Genomic DNA, 19,594 nt, shown 5'->3' with positions numbered 1-19,594 from the left:
GTAACATATCCCCCTTCAGTCCAGGGGATACACTTTAGAGCAAGTCTGTATCATGTGCCGAGAGAGAGAGAGAGAGAGAGAGAGAGAGAGAGAGAGAGAGAGAGAGAGAGAGAGAGAGAGAGAGAGAGAGAGAGAGAGAGAGAGAGAGAGAGAGAGAGAGAGAGAGAGAGAGAGAGAGAGAGAGAGAGAGAGAGAGAGAGAGAGAGAGAGAGCAACCTAAAAGCCACCTAACCAGCTTATCTCGCTTCAGTGTATCCCCACGTGCATGGTACTAACAGAACACAACACTGATCGTGCGATTTTCAAGTTCATGCTACTTCATTCCTGCATCACACAGTGTCAATCTTTTATCCACTACGTAAAATAAACAAAAACAAAAACAAAAAAAAAAAAAAAAAAAAAAGCTTTTTCAGATTTAAGGATCGGGGCCTTTCAAGTGTCGTCAGGATCTGCTGGAAGTGGTGGTCTTGGGGACCCTCCACGGGTTGGCGCTGGACCGTCCCTGCTGCGGGGTCGGCTGGGCTTCCAGGTTAGGCTTGTGTCCGATCTGGATCACAGATCCCTGATGCCTTCCTGCAGCTTTCTTTCGGATCCTGGTGAGAAGAGAGAAGAGGACATATAGTTCTGGGCCTGTATTTATCAAGCGTCTCAGAGTAGGAAATCGACCCCAACCGGCCCAAGACTCAGAGTGACGCAAACGGGTCAAACTGTCTGGGGAGAAGCAACGTGTTGGAGCTCTTCACAACAATCCACTTGGGACTGTTTCGCACTATGCAAAGCAACGTGCTCTTGCTAGGCCCTCCGTTTTCACTTGCGGGAACTACAGTTTCGAACTACAGTTTGCTGTAGAAGTTTGTTTGTGAAAGTGAGGGGAAGGATATGAAAGCAAAGAATGAAAGGAATTTGGAGAATTCAACTCAACACAAGCAGCCGTTTCTTCACGTGGTGTTTGTCTCTTTACCCTACCGCTCATCGACGTGGCAGGAAACAACAAAACACATGGAACGCTGTTGTATTTGAGTACAAATCGAGGCTTTTCCTGCATAAACAATTAAAAAGGTGGTCACCTGGGTCATTTTTCTGGCTGCTTTAATAGGGCCGGTGTCTGCAATAAATATAAGTATTTCCTCTGAGTAGGTTATGTTTATTATGTCTGTAAGGTATGAGGTAAAGCCCCTCCTCTTATTTCCGTCGATTTTAATAACATGAACCAGCCAGCACGCGCACAAATACATTTAGTATGAGTGATGTAAAGAGGTCCTTATAGATAGCTGAATTGATCCAGAGAAACTCCAAGTACTTACATGACTCTCCTCTTCCTCTGGAGGGACTTTTGTGTAGCGGCGGACAGAGAACTCTGTCCTATGGTGCCCATTTTTCCACTCTGTATACATAAGCAGATTTCACAATTTAAAATGGTATGAAGTCCAATGTTATACAAACAAACACACAGCCTGAAAATACAGTGTATGGAGTAATGTACTGTATTGTAAAAGAAAATATATATTGACACAGTACGGTCACAATCAATCTTCCACATTCCTTAGGGCCCAGGTAACAAAATGAGAACAGCAATCATGGTTCATCCTCTTACTTTGACTACACTATACACATAACGTGAAGTCATCCAGTCTTTATTATTTTGAAAAGTTACAACCTCCCTGGATTGGTAATTATTAAAAAAAGGAAAACGCTTTGACATCAAAGTTTATGTAGGTAACAACATGTGACTTGTGAGAAGAAAGTGTTCAAATCTAAGATTCCTCAGGTAATCACTAAATAACAATTCTGAGCCAATTCCGCTCTAGTGTCTAGACATCATTTAGCCATGGATATGAGTGGGTGTTTAACTTGGTTTGACATGAGGTCATGGAGAGGCTACCTGTCTCCTGAGCTCCCTCTCCCTGGTGAGCTCTCTGTCCCAGCTGATCAGCTTCATCCGCTCAGAGGTAGGCAGACTGAAGAAAATGTCATAGACATCGTAATGTGCAGAACGCAGCTGGAATCAAAAAACAATCAAAGAGCAGAGGAGGGTCAGGATTAGTGGGTGTAATGCGTAATGGCGGGCATTAATTGCTCAACGACGGTGTTGGAGCAAGAAAGTGAACAAGGACGCTGTAATACCTGCAGCCTGACTCTCTCCTGCAGCAAAACATCCTGTCTGGTGGAGAATTCTCCTCTCCCGTCAGTCTGGGGCGGTAAGGCTTGCAGGAACTGTTGGGTGTCCTGAGTGCAGAAGCACACATATCGCCACGTCATAAAAAAAATAAATAAACAAACAAACAACAAATAAATAAATGTCTATGTATTTTCAACATGCCGCTGCCTCTCAGGTCTGCAGCAGGGTTAGACAACAGGGGCTCCGCTCACCCTGATGGTGCGCTGAAGCTGCTCCACCCTCTCGGTCCTCAGCAGCCTGCGAGTCAGATAGCCCTTCACCGCCGCGGCCACAAGAGGGCGGTAGCAGTGCAGAAGAGAACCAGATGGCTGTGGGGGGAGGAGGAAGGGGGGGGGGGGGTGAACAAGAGACGAGGGGGCCGAATAATGAGGACCACGGGGGAAGAGAGAGGAGAATACCAATTCCATCAGTGACAACCAATTAATTTCCCGCCCAGATTCTCAAGGTCTTTCGACTGGCGTCTGTTTAGCACATCGGCGCCGGCAGACTAGTAGCCCATCAGTATAATAGGATGTAAAAAAAAAAAAAGGGCCGCCGCGTGCTCTGTCGCTTACTTGTTGATTCCAAAACTGTTGCAGTACAATAACATGCTGGTTAAATAAAAAATAAATGAATGCAACTGCAGCTGAGGATTGCGACGGATTTTAGTGAACAAAATCCAAGAAATAAAATGAACAGGCTAATAAAGATTAGGATAGACCCTCAATTTGCTTTGTGTGAGTGTGCGTGCACCAGGAGCATCCCTCATCTATCTGACTCAAGTGAGGCCGTCAACAGCTGCGACTGCTTGGCCGCAGAGCACTCCGGAGCCACTCGGGACCATGTGAGCTCGTTGGGTTATGGGGACATGGGCCAAGGCCCGCACGCCGCCGACGTCAGGGGGCAAACATAATGCCCGTACCTGCGAGGAGGCGCTGGAGAGCTGGGTGGGCGAGGTCAAGGCGTCCCTGAGATGGGAGACGGACGCGGCACAAGGGAAGGACACGCTCTGAAGGAGACGGTAGCGCTCGGCCAATGCCTGAGGAAGTACAGGGGAGGAGGGATCAGACGAAGAGACACACACACACACACACACACACACACACACACACACACACACACACACACACACACACACACACACACACACACACACACACACACACACACACACACACACACACACACACACACGTGTCTGTGTGTGTGTGTGTGTGTGTGTGTTTGTATAGCAGCGGGATAAGGTGGGGAAATATCGAATTGGATAGCGCAGCAAATGAGGCAAGGAAGAATTAATTGAGGGTAGAGGGAAAGAGACAGGAGGAGAGCGGTTTAAGGCACCGAGGTGAGAGAGACGGAAGAGGGAAAGGAAGGAGGGATTAAGAAGAGGAAAGGCAAGAGAGAAGTGAGAACGGGAAAGGGAAGGAAGTTTATAAAGTGGGAAGCAGACAGGTAGGAAAGGAGGAGAGAAGGGTATTAGAGACGCGACAGAGGTACGGTAAAAAGAAGACGAGGAAGGGACCATTAGTGGTGGCACTCAGCGGGACAATCTGCCACTTAACCACAGATGCTCATGAATTAAACAAATCATCCTTTCCTTTTCTGTGTCAATTCCCTCGCTCTGCTCACTAAACCGAGCAGTGTCGCCAGCTCCCTCCTCCTTTCACTCATCACTTCACCAGCGATGGAAGGATGAGAGGGAGAAGAAAAGGAACAATGACAAAGGTCCTTTCATCACACAGCTTATGTTAATTATATTGGTGTTAGAGATGCATAAATTAAACAGAGACTGTAATTAATAGGGCAAGGACACTGGCCAAGCACACACACACACACACACACGCACACGTACACGCACACACACACCTTGTTGCCAAAAAAACAGCAGGTGTCCTTGGGCTCTTGTGCACATCTACACGTGAGCGCGTACGAATGCATGTGCACACACCCTCACACACACAAACAAGGCTGCCGTGCCAGTTTGCCTCTTAGGGATGCAATGAAACATTTATGGTAGAATCCATGGGGTTTTTTTTTTTTTTTTTTTTACAAGGGAGAGTTTGAAGGTCTCTTGTAATGAGCAGATGTCTGTAGTCTGCCCACGACCCAGGTCTCCACAACACCGTTCTAACAGGTAGGGGAACAACGTATGTGTGCGCGCGTGCACGCGAGTATGTGCATCCAAATGTTGGCACAAAGCCAGAGTCTCACCAAGGTCTACATCTTGTTTTTGAAAAACATTTTGGGTCAGCGTAGTGGCACATCCAAGGTAATTGGATTGGGCAGAAAGGGGAAGAAACCGCTCCACTCTTAAAAGAATAATTACAAGGGGCATTTTATTTTTCAGTTCTCTCTTGTTGACCTTGGGTGTGCTCAACATTCTCGGTGGGCAGAATTATGGCAACTACATCACATAGCAATTATCTAATGCAAGATCTGAAGGGTGAGGCTAAAGGGGGAATAGGATGGGGATCATCATTGGCATAGATTCGGGTAGCGACAGTAGGGACGTGTTCCTACCAACAGAATATATTGGTAAGACAAAAGGATTTCCCTTTGTGTGCAAGTTTGAGATTGCTTATATCATTAGCAATCTTAGCACACAAAGGGAAACCCGGTTCTGACACTGATATTGCGTTTTCCATCCAGATGGTCAGTCTGCAGTGGCAGCCTAACCAACTTTTTTCAGTATCTTTTTGTCGTAAATATTTTGTCTTCTGTACTTATTGCCTCGACTGGACTGTAACTTGGCATTAATGGGCTAAATAATGATCTATTGACGGATCTCATGTCGAAAACATTTCATTTAATTGGCATTGTGGAAAATGAGTAATGAAAATGAGTATTTCTATTATCACGGCAGAGAAAAAGTCAAGCTTTTTAAGAATGGCTCCATTATTGAGCTTTAGGTGCCATACTAATTTATGTTTGTTCTCTCCTCATATCAAGAGTGTAGGAGAACAACATGATGTTTAATGCTTAAAGTGGGTTTACAATGTTTATTTAAGATATCGATTTTACAAAATAGTATTTAAAAAGTAATCACCATCATTAGAATGCGGGACTCCATCAAGTAAAAATCTGGTATTCTAGTCAAACCCATTATAGACATAATAGATTTATAATTATAAGCTGCTTAAATTCAAATTGTTCTAGAAGGAGAGCAAAAAATGTAAGACATGAACTTTCCTATAATGTCAAGTAATATAACAAATACCAGCTAACATAACACTCATGTCTGATTATTTGTTTTTTTATTCCACATTTAGAATTTGGCATTTAAATGGGAAACACTGAAGCTATTACCATTAGTAGGTCAGCCTGTTTACTCCTCTGCTCATCAAGCAGGCCTCTCAAATCCGCTTCATGCACTTGGATAGGCTGCTGCTCCTGAGCACCACTGCCGTTGTTACACTGCGCTGAGGCTGAAGGAAGACAGAAAATGGCACAAATAGGAGGAGAAGACAAGTTGGTAGCAAGTTACAGCCACCCACAGACCCAAAACTCTTTACATCTCTGTCATGGTTTTTACCTTTAGGAGTACTGGAGTGAGGGCGGACAATCCACGCAGCTCCTCCGTCACAATCCGCCCTCCTTTCTTCCTTCCCCTCGTTCGCATGCATGAGCAGTCTCCGCTTGGCCTTGGACACACCTCCCTGACCCCCTCCTCCGCTCCCCAGGGTCAAATACTCTGAACTTGAACTCAGGTCTGATCCTGATCCCTCTAGGAGCCAAAGCCCAGATGGTCTATCCACATCATATGATTGATTGAGTGAGACGGAGTGGGAAGAGTCTTCACCTTCTACGGTTATCTCTGTCCTCCTGTGGGTCGGCTGGTTGCTGGTGTTTGACGGCACGGAGCCTTTACTTGGAAAATAGGTATTTTGTAGAACCTCTCTGAATACACCTGGAATGCGCATCCTCTGGGTCAGGGATGTGATACATTGTGTAGACGGCTGCTGTTTCTTATAGGCCCAATGATCCTTAGAACCCATAATACTAAGCTCCTTAACGGGAGGGGATCTATCTGACCACTGGACCCCTGTCCCATCAGGGCTCAGCCTTTCCTCACAACAGTCGTAATCACTATGGCGAACCTGGATATGATGGTCTGTGTTTGTCTGATCAATTTTCTCTGTGTCTTTGCACATGAAGTCGCTGGGGAAGCAGTGATTATCATTCTGACTGTGAATGTTTTCTATTAGCGTGGACTCCAGATCTGAGATCAGTAGTTTGAGACTGGACAGGTTTAACTCAAGCTGATCAATCCGCTGTACACGATCCGAACTCCTGGATAATGCTTTTGCTAAATTAACCTCACCAACTAGACACGTGTCAAGGTAAACTTTTGGGAACTGATCATTTCTGTGGCCAGCATGAGCTCTGCCAGCTACATTTTGGGTTGCATCGACCAGAACCTTCCGCTTTGGGTCACTGGCGGGACTGGTAGACGCCACAACTTTCATAGTTGCTTTGCTCTTGAACTGAACTGGACTCATACATGACTGAGGGGCAGGAACAAGGACCTTGTCTTCCTTTTTAGAAATAGACAAGTTACAGCCACTGCTGTGTTTGTTGCTCAAGTACAAGGCCTTCTGAACGGTAGAGTAATCTGTTGAGATTTCAACAAGTGACTGAGGCACATTGTTTATATCCTTGGATTCTTTTCCAAATTTCAGTGAGCATACAAGTGTATTCTTTGATGAGATTTCTCCCATGTCTTCAGTCAACGTCTCACAATTTCCACTTCCCTTTATATTGGGTGTTATTTTGTTAAAAGTTGCCTTTTCATCGTGTTGCCCGATGACAGGATGGTCTTTCTCCGATGGCGTCTTCTCATTTTCCCAAGATTCCTTCGGTGACGTTTGTGCCAATGAGGAAAACGAAACTTTGTTTCCAATAACGTGACCCTTCTGACTGGGTTTATTTCCCTCCATGGTCATAATCCTCTTGTGGGGAGACTCATCATTCTCTTTATCAGACGAGGCATACTCGTCCGCCCCTTTGTCGAGCTTCTCCTGCACGCTCTCCAGGATTTTAGTGTTCTTTGACTTGTTCCTAAGCATTCGCTGGCGCTGTCGGTACTCCTGAGATTTCTTCAACAAAGCCTGGAGGCTTAGGCGGTAAGGCTCGTCGGAAGACCTATTGTCCCCCTTGCCATGCAGGTCCCCTGCTGGTTCTGCTACATCAGACCAACGTTGAATCTGTGGTTGGTTTGCTGTATGCTGATGAGCGTCTACTGCCTCTGAAGACCCTGGGTTACTGGTTTCCATTGAAGGGAGTGGGTACTCATCTCCAGTTACATTTTGATTCTGAGTTTGTGCAGGGGAAGTTTTAACTTCAAGTGATATAATTTCCTGATGGTCACTTTTGCTATTTTCTATTTGGGGACCTGTTGCATTAACTTCTTCATCTTCTTCCGAGTGTGTGAAAATGACAGAATCATTCTTAGGTGAGGTACAACACACATCCATTATGAGGTTATTTTCTGTAAAACAAGCTTCATTTTGTGACTCTTCACTGACAAAATGGGATGATAGCACTGTCAACTTCTCTAATTCCTCACCATCTATAGGCGGATGGCTGAAAATATCTGGCATTTTGGTGGTTGTGTCGGTGGTGTTGTAAAGGAAAGCGCCTCCAGAATGATTCACTCCCCCCTCAGTGCCAAACCCACAGCTCTCCTCCAGTGATTCAATCAGACCAGACAGACTGGTGGCATTTTCAGCAATGTCATGGGTCACATAACCTGAGGATACTGACTGGTGGCTTATGTCAGCAAATGGATCTGCGGTTGGTTGTGATGGAAGTTTCTCCTCGTTTTGATAACCAGAGCACCCTCCCTGGTCATTTTGTGAAGGTGTGTGTCGATGGATGGACATGGCACTGTAAGTCATTGATGTCAAGGGCGTTACGTTGGTTGAAATGTTTTCATCATGCGGCCCAGGTTTAGATGTAAATGGCAGGTGGCATTTGGTCTCTATGGCCTCATCAGTCTGAGATCGGGATACACAGCTGATGGAATTGGAGTGTGAATATTTTGACGTGGAAATCTCCGCCTCTTCCTGAAAGAATTGCTCCAGTGTAGGTGCTTTCCTCAGCTGCAACACATTAGGAAATAGTAAAATACTCGTGTTTAAAAAAAATTTACAAAATAAGTTAATTTATTGTTAAGACTATTATTAAAAGAGAAAATATTTCCTCATGACATTTAATCATGCGTGAAAGTTATATTGAAGGTGTAGCTATTATCAGGCAACGTTTCTTCAGAATAAAAATGTTATGTGTGTAGAGCATCTGATGGACTGTTACAGTAAGAATAGAGGAGACAATCGAATCGTTGTTACCTGAACACTGTGTAAAATGTTGTGTACACGGGCCACTCTCCTGTCGGCTTTGGACTTTCTGGTATCAGAAGGCTTCTTCAGTTTTTCTTTATAGCTCTGCATCTCCTCTCTCTGTTTCTCTGACAGCTGGTTTAAAAAAAATAAAAAATGGTCGTTCATTCATGTCATTGATGAGATTCTGGGACTGACAGTAATAGAATAAAGGTACTTCGTTACTGTAATTGAGTACATTTTACAAGTTACAAGTATATTTACAAGTATATTCCGTTTTGGACTTTCAACATTTACTCCACTACATTTCAAAGCAAATATTGCTACTTTTTACTTAACTACTTCAAATTACAATACTTATGTTTATATATATATAAAAATGCTGATTTAGGATCACTTATCAATGATTCATTAATTCCATATTCTTGTAAATGACTATAACACCATCTATACTATTTTGTTTGTAAATTTTAATCAAGATCTGCACCCACCTGCAGCAAACAGGGTACAACGTATAGATGCTGAACATGACTAGTACCTTTACCTTTTACTTCTTACAACTTTGAGGAGATTTAAGAGCAAGCACTCGTGTACTATAACGAAGAAAGAAATGGCAGGGAGGCGCTTTCACTTTTACTAGTCATTTTGTGTCAGGGTATGTGTCCTGTTACTTAAGCATTGTAACAGTATATGAAGTATTGTAAGTATATACTTAATTGGTGACCTTAGCTCAGTATGTTTGCATGGCGGGTGAACGATGAACAGTCAGTTGTGTGGGCGAAGTCAAAATTCAGCGCATTTCTCGTACCAGGGGAGGGAGGATGGCCTGTCCGTGGAACTGGATGAGAGAGGACCGGGAGGACCGGCTCCTCTCGGGGGCCGGGGGAGGCTGCTCGGCCCTACTCCCCCGCAGCAGAGAGAGGCGACGCTGCACAAAGTCGTCGTAGTCCTCCATCGCTCCAGAACTTTATTCCTCAACTGGGAACGCGGTGTATCAGCTCGAACGATGTGGGGGGGGGTTGTTTTTGTTTTTTTAACCCTGGACCACTCGCCTCCCCGGCTCCTCTTTAGCACATTAGCCGGCTAACGTTAGCTGGCGTTAGGCTAACTATTGGTCAAAACAACCGTTTAACAAGGCCAAGAGGAACGTTGACCTCGGGGCTTACGTGTCGACATGTTTAGTCAGTTCTATACCTACTAAATGAGACGATACCAGGCCCTCGACGTGCACAGCGATGGGAGCGAACCGGCCCAGTGTTTATACTTTACCCGCCTCGCTTAGTTGGAGCGACGGTGACAGTTGCGGCGGCCGGACACAGCGGCCTGGATTTTCACGAACGAGCTGGATTTACCAAACAAAAAAACAAACAAACTCTTTCCTTGCGGGTGTCGCGGACATGTAAAGTAACAGATACACACGCTACGCGCACTTTGGTGAGTACCCCGTTATAACAAACAAAAACAAAATATGTTTTGCGTGTTTTGCGCGTCGAAAACGGTGAAAGTTACTTGCGGGGGGCGTTCAGTCCAATCCTTCTCCATGTTTTCGGACAAACCAGCGGAGAAGCCGCAAATGAGACTTCATTCGACAATACGTTGACACACTGCCACCTAGAGGCCAAACGGGGGAACGGCCAAACAAAGAGAAGATGGTGTGTGTGTGTGTGTGTGTGTGTGTGTTAGATTTATCATTATGTGTGTTATGTTTATTTATCAGGTAAAAAATATCAAATAAATAAGCAAATATTTAGTATGTATTTAAGTATGCAGTTGGAAGCAGGTATTCAGTAATTATGACATTCTTATTCAGACTCATCCCACAACAAATACAAATTCAATTTTTCTGTTTTTTTTTTTTTTTGTTTTTTTTTTTTTTTGTTTTTTGTTTTTTGTTTTTAATCCGCCACTTACCTCCTTACCTCCAGCCACTCTATACAATTCGGCTGGCTCCGCATCCTTCAAATCGCATTTCTCAGGCATCAAGGCTTCTCATAATGTTTTTTTTTTATTGAGCTATTATTAATTATATCACTGTGCATGGTCTGAAATTGTGATTATTTTTTTTTCAAGTTAATGTCTTCTCCTTATTTTTTATTTTTTTCTAACCAATTAAGCAAATGAGATAATCTTGGAAAAGTGAAGTCAAGTTTATTTATACTGCCCTTAATCACAGTACGGTCTCAAAGGGTTCACAAGCCCACATTTCACAGGGAAATCAATGGCATCCCCAAGCCTTAACATCCACTCGGGTGTAGAACCCCCCCCCCCACACACACACACACACACACACACACACACACTCAAAATGGAAGAAACCTTGACCAACAAAGGGTCAGATCCCACTTCCAAGACACGCAGAGTCCCTTTAAGCGCCTCTCGAATAAGGTCGATTTAATGAGTGAAACACATTGCACCAGCTGTAAAGGGAATCGGAGCCGTTTCTCAGTCAGCGTCGCTATGGTGTCCAACGCATTTTTAGTATTATTCTCGATGAGGCAAATCAACCTGGAAAATACCAAGCGGTGTTGGCTGCAGAATAGGCACGCGGTCATAATTCATTAATGCATCGTTCCACGTCTGGTGGAGCGCCTCATGCTTAGTCAGGGGCCAATTGCGTTTACGTTTTTTTTCGACAGGACTGCTTCGGTGCTCGGGTCTCATCTTTAAACCAAGGCGTTGGGTTCTTGGTGCCTCACAGTGCTAACCAATTCGCATCAAAATCGTTTGAGAGGCAGTCCATATCCTCCCCGAATCCTGGCGGCCCAGGACACGGGGAGGCCGCAAAAAAAAAATCGATCTGTGAGAGCTGCTGCTGTTCAGGTATTGATACTCAGGTGTCCGGCTCACTGTGCGGGCAGTGTGTTGTAATAGTGGTCGGACACGGCCGAGGTGTCAGGGAGGATCCTTACCTTGGAGGCGTAATGCACTGGGTTCGTACGAGGTTAACGGCGCTCACCCCATGTATTGACTGAGTGAAGCCAATCGACGTCGCTTTTTAAAACATGTTTATTCATCATATACAAAATAAAGTAAGCTGTTTATCAACAAACATACAGTATATACATCAATAAATTAAAAGATGCGTCGAACAGGTGATGAAACAGGGAATTTCATGATTTCCAAATACGTCGTCATCGTCACGTACATATCTACAAATTGCAAAAAAGTACAATAATTTAGGAGACGATAAATACTTACAAAGACTGTCACATTTTAAGTAGTTTCACATAGAAAGTAATGTGGTACAATAAATTATTACACTCCCTACAGAAATATTACAAAACACTGAACTTTCTATCACAAGTTAATTTATGAATATGCCACAATTACGAAAACTCATTACTTTCTACAGCTTTAAAACTTTACCATTATATACTTTTAGAACCACAAAAATATCCTGACTTCCAGATACCAATAGTCATACAATCACACCGCTTTACACCACATGCTGCTTGAAGGGAAAAAAGAAAAGAAAAATGAAAAGCAAATAAATAAATTAATAAATGGAACGCGAAGCAGATGGGAGGGACAGTCACGAGAGGTGATGTGGAGGAGGATGCTGAAACGAGGGCTTCAATGAGACGCTGTGATGTGACAGTTAAAAGCTGCTGCAAGTGTGTGTGTGTGTGTGTGTGTGTGTGTGTGTGTGTGTGTGTGTGTGTGTGTGTGTGTGTGTGTGCGTGTGAGTGTGTGCGTGGGTTTGGAGAAAAAAAAAAGCTTTGCTCAGAGAGGCAAAACCAAAAGTATCGATGAACAGATAAAACCAAAGACCAAAGGGATCCTTGGTTCATTTACTTGTATTGATCGTGGTGGCGGTGGGTGAAAGGCCCGGTGGCGTGATCCACTCGATGGGAAAACAACTGAATGGCTAGATGCTGATTGGTCGAGTGCCAAGATAAGGAGTTAATCATTGTACGAGAAAACGTACACATTTCGGAGAAGGGCGTGGCAGTTCAACATGTTAACATCACTGATATGAAAGGGGCAGCGAAAGTTCAGCTTAAAACGGCCACAGCGGTAATGCTTGTCATCCCGCCCCCGTACCCTTTAAACATGAGAATGACTGTTGACGTGGTTACGTGAGGTTGGGATGAAAAGTCTTTGCATAAAAAGGCGGAGGCCTTAATCACTATGACAAGCAATGGATTAACTCCGCGGGTCGTATCGTACAGAAAGAAAAACAGCATGGCAAAGATCAGGGTTGTCGTCTAGACATGGGGGATACGTGGAATATGGAACAGCAGCCGGTGAAAGCGTGTGGAAGCCACTCCCTCACACCAGGCGATTCACCACCAAAACACACCTCTGGTCCCGGAAGATGAGATGAATGGGGTTTTGAGCATATTCCAAATTAAATTAAAGTCATATATTCCTCTGTCAATGCAGAGGAAACAAACAATTTCAGGATGATGTGATGTCGTCCTAATGGCTAATTCAATACTTAAGGTGACACCAAGGACAAGAAAAAGGAAATGACCCCACGTAGGCCAGTTTTAAAGACGGACATAAAGTGTTATTGGCATTCCCATAGCAGTGATAGATAAACTCTCTGTAAAAACGATTGACCTTGTCACTTCATACTGTATCTACGGTAATGACGGTGACGACAATGCAGGACAAACAGCTACGGCAGCATCGCTTCTCCTGTGCGGCGGGAGCTCTCACTCAGCCTCTTTTAGCCATTTTGCATAATTAGAAAAGTCCCCTTAGCGACCGTCACCATGTCCACTCACAATGCAAACACACACACAAAAAAAACCCACAAATCAAGCAAACTCGAGGAAACACGTATTTGGCACAACCGAACCTACTCTATTGACAAGCACTTCCGAGGTTTGATATTTTAGTGGAGCTTGCCTTTGCTTGGTTTTATCACACCCTGCCCCCACTACTCTGCCCCCACGACACACCACATCACAGGACTTTCAAGTAGAAAATCTGAACCATTAAGATCCTCAGGAAAAAAACAGATGAGAAAGCAAGAGAAGCAGGGATTACAAGAAAAACATCATCAGGACAATTTCACAGATCACCAAAAGAAAGAAAAGAATTCTGCCAATACAAAAACGTAAAAGGAAATCCTTTGTCATATATACCACACACATATATATATACACACACAAACACACACACACACACACACACACACACACACACACACACACACACACACACACACACATATATATATATATATATATATATATATATATATATATATATATATATATATATATATATATATATATATACATACATATCTATACATACATACATACATACATACATACATACATACATACATACACACATACACACACACACACACACACACACTTTATATATATGCCCTGTGTGTGTGTGTGTGTGTATGTGTATGTAAACGTTACCTAGATTGGCTCACAGCTAAATGCCAGCTGAGGGTATTCCAGTGTTTATCGATATGAAGGAAGGTCTGTAGCAGACATTGTCACTTGACATTTTTAGCTCTCTAGTTCCACGGTTGATTGAACCTGCAAGTGGTTATCAGCGAAAGGAATTACGGGACGCTTCCACTTGAACCCGGAACCCCCCCGAGTTCTTTCCTCTAGCTGTTGTGCTCATGCTGTTTGGGTTTTACATTTTCGGAAGATGAGGAAGAGCCTTGCTCTTCTCAATAACTGCACAGGAGTCAGCGAAGCAACTGCCCTTCCCTCTTTTCTCTTGAACTTAATTTGGGTCTGCTTGCGTCGCTCCCTATAAATTTGTCTTTTTGAAACAGTTTTCTCTTGATTTACAACGCCATTTGAGGCAGAGTCAACCTCAATAATAGACTAAGGGACACAACCCTGCTCGGCCGCAGGCGCATTTTTTTTTACCACATAGTAGAAAACCACAGATATGAACAAAGCCTTCTCTGGCACAGTAAAAAATAAAATAAAATACAATCAGAATGAAATATGCATATCAATAAAAAAAAGAGCAGAACCAAATTAACTCCATGACAATAACTTAGTGAAAGAGCAAGGGTGATGGAGCCATGCAGGCTCATCGCAAGTCTGCACCACCCACACACCAGACGATCCGGAGCGATCAGATCCTCTGGCTTGCGGCGCCATCCATCCTCCTTATTTCTCCTCAGACGTCTAATCTCCATCCACACGTTTTTGAGTATTGCTGATGAATGTAGTGAGCTGCCAAACGTGACGGCAGAAGCACAGACGCGTCTTCATCAAATGAAGTCTCGACATCTTAGTTGGTGCGTTTACAAATAATCACGATTAAGGGAGGCGATTTGATCTCAGCGAGACCCACCCGACCCCACGTGAGTCACCGGGGGGCAAAGACCTTACAAAAGGAGGAGAGAGTGCAGTTGCCCATGGTTTCATCACCCGCCCCAGCCTGAAATCAAACAGATCCTCCTCACAGATGGACTCGCCACATACCTACGTACACACACACACACACGCACACGCACACGCACACACATACACATACACACACACACACACACACAACACACCACACACTAGCCCACGGTTACACACACGTGCCTAGTCACTGGAGAAAAAACAAAGCTATCAATAGTAAGCCACTTTTGGTACGGTTGCAAAATAGAGAGAATATATCAAACAGATTTCCTCATACCTTTTTTCTTCCTTTTTTTTTTTTTTTTTTAGGGTTGTTACAAACAATGCAAAGATAATTACATCTTTATAAAATTCCAGATTCTACCATACATATAGACAAAGATCAGTTCACCATAGAACACCACATATTATAAGACAAGTTTCATGGTAAAGCGTGTACAAAATGGCACCCATTTGTGTGACTGGAAATCCAATGAAACATTTATGTGTTGTTGCTTTTTTTCCAAATGTCTGACATGGCGAGCTTCTTTTTGGGATCACGGTTTGAGAAACCAGGACAGTTCGTTTCGAGGGCGGGAGTTCGACTTAAATTTCGGAACAACGGGGGCTGAATAAATTACGCAAAAAAAAAAACAGACTTTTTTTTTTTCCCTCCGAAAACAGATTTTTGGAAGAAAATGAAAATGACCGAAAACGTGTGAAAATGCAGATCGGCGCATATTGTCCTCTCTCAGTCTGGGATCTGCCCGGTCACACAAATGGGTGTTTTTTTTATAATGCGGATGGGGGTCAAACAGCTCTCACAATACACAGCGACGGCGGGAGGTTTTAATGCCGTGACACTCCTGGTTGGTCAGTGGAGTCCATTAAACACAGGTATAAGCACCTGGCTGAAAACATCTTCTGTGTGAGGACGTATATGAGACAAAAGACCTTTTCAAATGTCACCGATGAAAACAGGACAACTTCATCCCAATCCAACCAAAGCGACCCTTTCCTTGACGATTCCCCCGGTTTCCTTCATACTTTCATTTAATACCTTTTTACTTTCGGATTTGGAAACGTTCTTGTGTTTTGTTTTGTTTTGACCATCAATTGCTGCTTCGCTTTCCTACAGAACCAGGAAGTATTATTTTGCGGAAGCCGGTCCGTTAGTTGGTATCACGGGGTTGGATAGAGAGATTTTGGGGCAGAGAGCTTTCGTGTGACAGAGAGGCAGATGAAAAATACAGCTAATTAAATATAGCGATACCGAAACGAACATACACCACAGAATTTCACAGAATTCCTGATATATAGCAATTCAGACACAGAGAATACACTGTGGACCTCGTGTGAATGACAACACCGTACAAAAACAGTAGAAATACAGTTACCACCACTGCGTACAATTTGTTTTCTACAGTACGTTTTTTCAAAAAAAGTTTGTCAATTGCTCTTGGATTAGTTGAACAGTTTGCGGGTGTTTACTGTTTTGCCGACATTAAAATCTAAAAGTAACATCAAGTCTCTCTCCTATTCCATTACAATTGCACAGAATAAATATATACAGGGTTCATTAATTATTATTTTTTTTGTAAATCCTATTGGAGTTGTATATACAATTTTTTAATATAACAATAATTTGTTTTATTTTTAAAAATTTCTACCTATAATATTAGATGAGCAACATTTTGTCTCTGTTGATATTGCAAATTTAATTAACTTTTTTTTTATACATGAATTTTTCTCTTGGGTCAAACACAAATTCACTGTAATGTCTGGTGGGGAATTGTATTTCCCTTGATATCAAGGACATCAAAAATAACAGCAGCATAACCGTTACTTGACACATGATTAATTAAATTGGCAGCTGTTTATTTCCATTCCTTCACTTCAATTATGTTTGGTATTAATTTGTTTACCTGAATTTAGGACTCTAGAACCTTAGTGTAGCCGTGGGAACCCTGTGTATTTAGCCTGTGCAAAATGACGACGCACTGACCAAAATCTGCATCCCCAGCTTCCTCTACTTCCCCCTCGTCCTTTACCTGCACTGGTGTCGGACGCGGTGCAGCAACACGCCGGCATCCGACCCCACCCGCTGACACGCCAGTGCTGGTAGAAGAAGAGGCCAGTGGAGGAAGAGGGTTCGCTCAATGTCGCTCAACTCCACCCTCGCAACCCCTCCACTCAAGACCGCGCATCCGTCTTTGACTTCACGATCGTAATCACGCTGGTCGCCGTCGCCACCTTCCCCGGTATGAGCGGCCCGATGACGGAGGACGGCACGGCACCCCTCCCGCCGCGCCCCCGCCGCCCGCCCTGACCCCCACCCCCACGGCGGGGCTCCGGGCCACAGTTCTGGCGAAGGTCTGCAGCGCCTCGTACTTGGACCTGAGCGCGTCCAGCTCCACGCGCATGGAGGCGTTCTCGTTGGCCAGTTTGTCCACCTCCTGCTGCAGCTGGGCCTTCTGCTTCTCCAGCTCCTCCTTCTGCGTGACGCGCTTCACCCGGCAGCTGGCGGCGTAGCCCCGGTTCTTCAGCGTGCGCCGCCGCTGCTTCAGCTGCAGGATCTCCTCTTTCGAGAGCCCCCGCAGGTGCTGGTTCAGCTCCCGCACCGACATGGTCACCAGCTCGTCGTCTGTCAGGCTGGTGCCATTCTCCCCGGGCTCTCGTTTCACCTGAGGGAGGATGGGGAGAGCAGAGAGAGAGAGAGAGAGAGAGAGAGAGAGAGAGAGAGAGAGAGAGGAGAGAGAGAGAGAGAGAGAGAGAGAGAGAGAGAGAGAGAGAGAGAGAGAGAGAGAGAGAGAGAGAGAGAGAGAGAGAGAGAGAGAGAGAGGGGAATCAATGAGACAATGATGAGGAGTGAAAATCAGCTGCAGTCATTTCAGTTCATTCAAGTGCATTTTTAACAGAAGGGAAACAGTCTGAAGGCGTTTGCACACCATGTTGCGACATTGCCCTAATGATGGGAAATCTCTTCCCTGCTCCGGTGGCCGTCCGCCGCCCCGCAGAGCAGGGCGCTGTTTTTCAGGCTGCGCCAAGATCCGGCGGATTCGATTTTTGCTCATTGGCCGATCAATATCAAGGTGAAATCGCACGTTTAAAGACATGTCGGGATCTGTCTACATCACAAGTGCATTTAAGATTTGTGCTGTTTATGGGATGATTTACACTGTGTTTATATTCAGCACTTTTCCTAGCAGATGCAACAAGAACGAGAAATTGTAAAAAATGATCAAGGCAGAATTATTTTCCATTGCCACTTGTCTTTACAGGCAGCCAATCACAGCTTGGATCAGAACGTGTGTCCTCCGAACGCCGCTGCCTTTCTGCCCGTCTCCCCGGACACGCATTCTCAGATGGCGGCTGCCTTGCTGGCGTTTGATGTTTCTTAGTGCGCAAGTACCCTGAAAGGAGTAATTCATCGTCTATTACGTCCACCCGCTTACCTTCAAGGCTTTATTTCCTTTGTTAGTGGTCGTCATGCCACAAGAGCCGTGCTCTTCTGAACAGACCTAAAAGAGGAGGGAGCAGAGACAGAGTTCAGGTCAACCAATCTGACGTGGCAAATATCCACCATTCATGGAGGAGGGCTTCTCGTACTGAGACGAGACAATTCCAGATCTAGCGTATGACAGTGACCAGCAAAACCAACGTGAATAAACAAATTGTATTTTCAAATGAGTAGTTTCCACCCGAAAAGCTGTCAACGACGGATCGACACCCACCAGGAATACCGAAGCAATCATATCAAATCCAGCGTGACTGCATGTCACCGAGCTCATTGGGATGCATCCAGTAACTGTGTGTAAGTGAAAGTGAGAGACACGTTGAAAGCTTTTCTTAGAATTTCCCTGACTTCCTGTTTCTTGGTGGTTAGCCCAACAGTGCCTACTACCTTACGACTCTAAAACTCTAACTGGTTGGCCTGTGGCCCATAGGAGAGTAATGTACATTATAAAGAGGAAGTGGTGAAATTAAGTGGGAAGGACTTCAGGGTAAAACCAACTGTAACTACATTGACATACAAAAAAAGAAAGGGGATATCGACCCGAATGTATGAAATGTGACCTGAGATCCTAGTTTTGTGGGCTACAAAGTGAAAATGAGAGACAAAGAGGAGAAAGAAGAGCTCCAATTCTAAAAGTCAACATGGAGGGACGGGGGAAGTGCAAACGATGAGATCAGACCTTGGAGCACAGTGTCACAGGAGCATCTTCTCAGCTCTCAATGAGATTATTGTATAGTGTGCTACTTTGGTCCTCGTCTCTCAGATCTCTGTGTGTGTGCATGCGTGCGTGTGTGCCCGCGCGCGCAAGTGCATAAATGTGTGTTTGATGAAGGGCAGCTATTGTTGCTGCTGCTGAGCGATCATCATGAGACCAGTCATGATGACTAAGCAGATTCCTGATCTCACTCTCACCCCTCCCGTTGCTCTCTCCTCCCCCTCCACGCACATCACTGCTCTCTTCTGTCACTCTTCATCTCCCGTTTCTCACCCCTCCACTCTTTTTACTCCTCTCATGGACCGCTCTATTCCGCCTGCCCACCCCAAAATGCAGGGGAACGCCCCAGAAACAGCGGCACGGCAGGGGGAGGCTAAAGGACCCGCTTGGGGGGGGTTCAGGGCTGCAGTCAACAAGTAAGCTCACTTTGGACGGGCCACTCATTTGGCTCCAGAATACTTGCTTCAAAACACAAACCCTGGGTTTCTGCCAAAGCACCGTTCCAAATGGACATTGCTGGATCCAAATGTTATTTCA

General features: G+C 44.6%; 2 protein-coding genes and 1 long non-coding RNA gene across 3 annotated transcripts; all 3 read right to left on the bottom strand.

The window, feature by feature from the left end:
- Positions 1 to 317: 317 nt before the first annotated feature.
- cp110 (centriolar coiled-coil protein 110) lies at positions 318 to 7,557 on the bottom strand. The gene is made up of 8 exons (XM_079999401.1): positions 5,691 to 7,557; positions 5,465 to 5,583; positions 3,081 to 3,197; positions 2,371 to 2,487; positions 2,125 to 2,226; positions 1,883 to 1,999; positions 1,305 to 1,384; positions 318 to 593 (listed from the first exon to the last, which is right to left on the bottom strand). The coding sequence occupies exons 1-8, from the start codon at positions 7,429 to 7,431 to the stop codon at positions 443 to 445; spliced, it is 2,544 nt and encodes an 847-aa protein (XP_079855527.1). The 5' UTR covers positions 7,432 to 7,557; the 3' UTR covers positions 318 to 442.
- A 115-nt stretch (positions 7,558 to 7,672) lies between these two features.
- LOC307229142 lies at positions 7,673 to 9,935 on the bottom strand. Its single transcript, XR_013844113.1, has 3 exons — positions 9,305 to 9,935; positions 8,506 to 8,631; positions 7,673 to 8,259 (listed from the first exon to the last, which is right to left on the bottom strand). It is a non-coding gene; the product is annotated as an uncharacterized lncRNA (long non-coding RNA).
- A 7,083-nt stretch (positions 9,936 to 17,018) lies between these two features.
- mafgb (v-maf avian musculoaponeurotic fibrosarcoma oncogene homolog Gb) lies at positions 17,019 to 18,316 on the bottom strand (the record flags this gene model as incomplete). The annotated part of the gene is given in 3 exon segments (XM_079999037.1): positions 17,019 to 17,126; positions 17,129 to 17,509; positions 18,281 to 18,316. Coding segments are annotated over 3 exon segments (525 nt in total).
- Positions 18,317 to 19,594: the final 1,278 nt, after the last annotated feature.

The sequence above is a fragment of the Zeus faber genome (genome assembly GCF_960531495.2).
Source record: "Zeus faber genome assembly, chromosome: 4".
NCBI lineage: Eukaryota > Metazoa > Chordata > Actinopteri > Zeiformes > Zeidae > Zeus > Zeus faber.
The sequence above is the reverse complement of the archived record's forward strand: the minus strand, read 5'-3'. Positions and strand labels throughout refer to the sequence as shown.

What these genes read in the sequence shown, in the direction of transcription:
- cp110 (XM_079999401.1), bottom strand. Translation starts at nt 7,431, where the DNA reads ATGGAAACCAGTAACCCAGGGTCTTCAGAGGCAGTAGACGCTCATCAG. An exon ending in TCACTCCAGTACTCCTAAAG is followed by an intron (nt 5,584 to 5,690) that starts GTAAAAACCATG and finishes GTCTTCCTTCAG; the next exon opens with CCTCAGCGCAGTGTAACAAC. An exon ending in AGGAGAGAGTCAGGCTGCAG is followed by an intron (nt 2,000 to 2,124) that starts GTATTACAGCGT and finishes TTTTGATTCCAG; the next exon opens with CTGCGTTCTGCACATTACGA.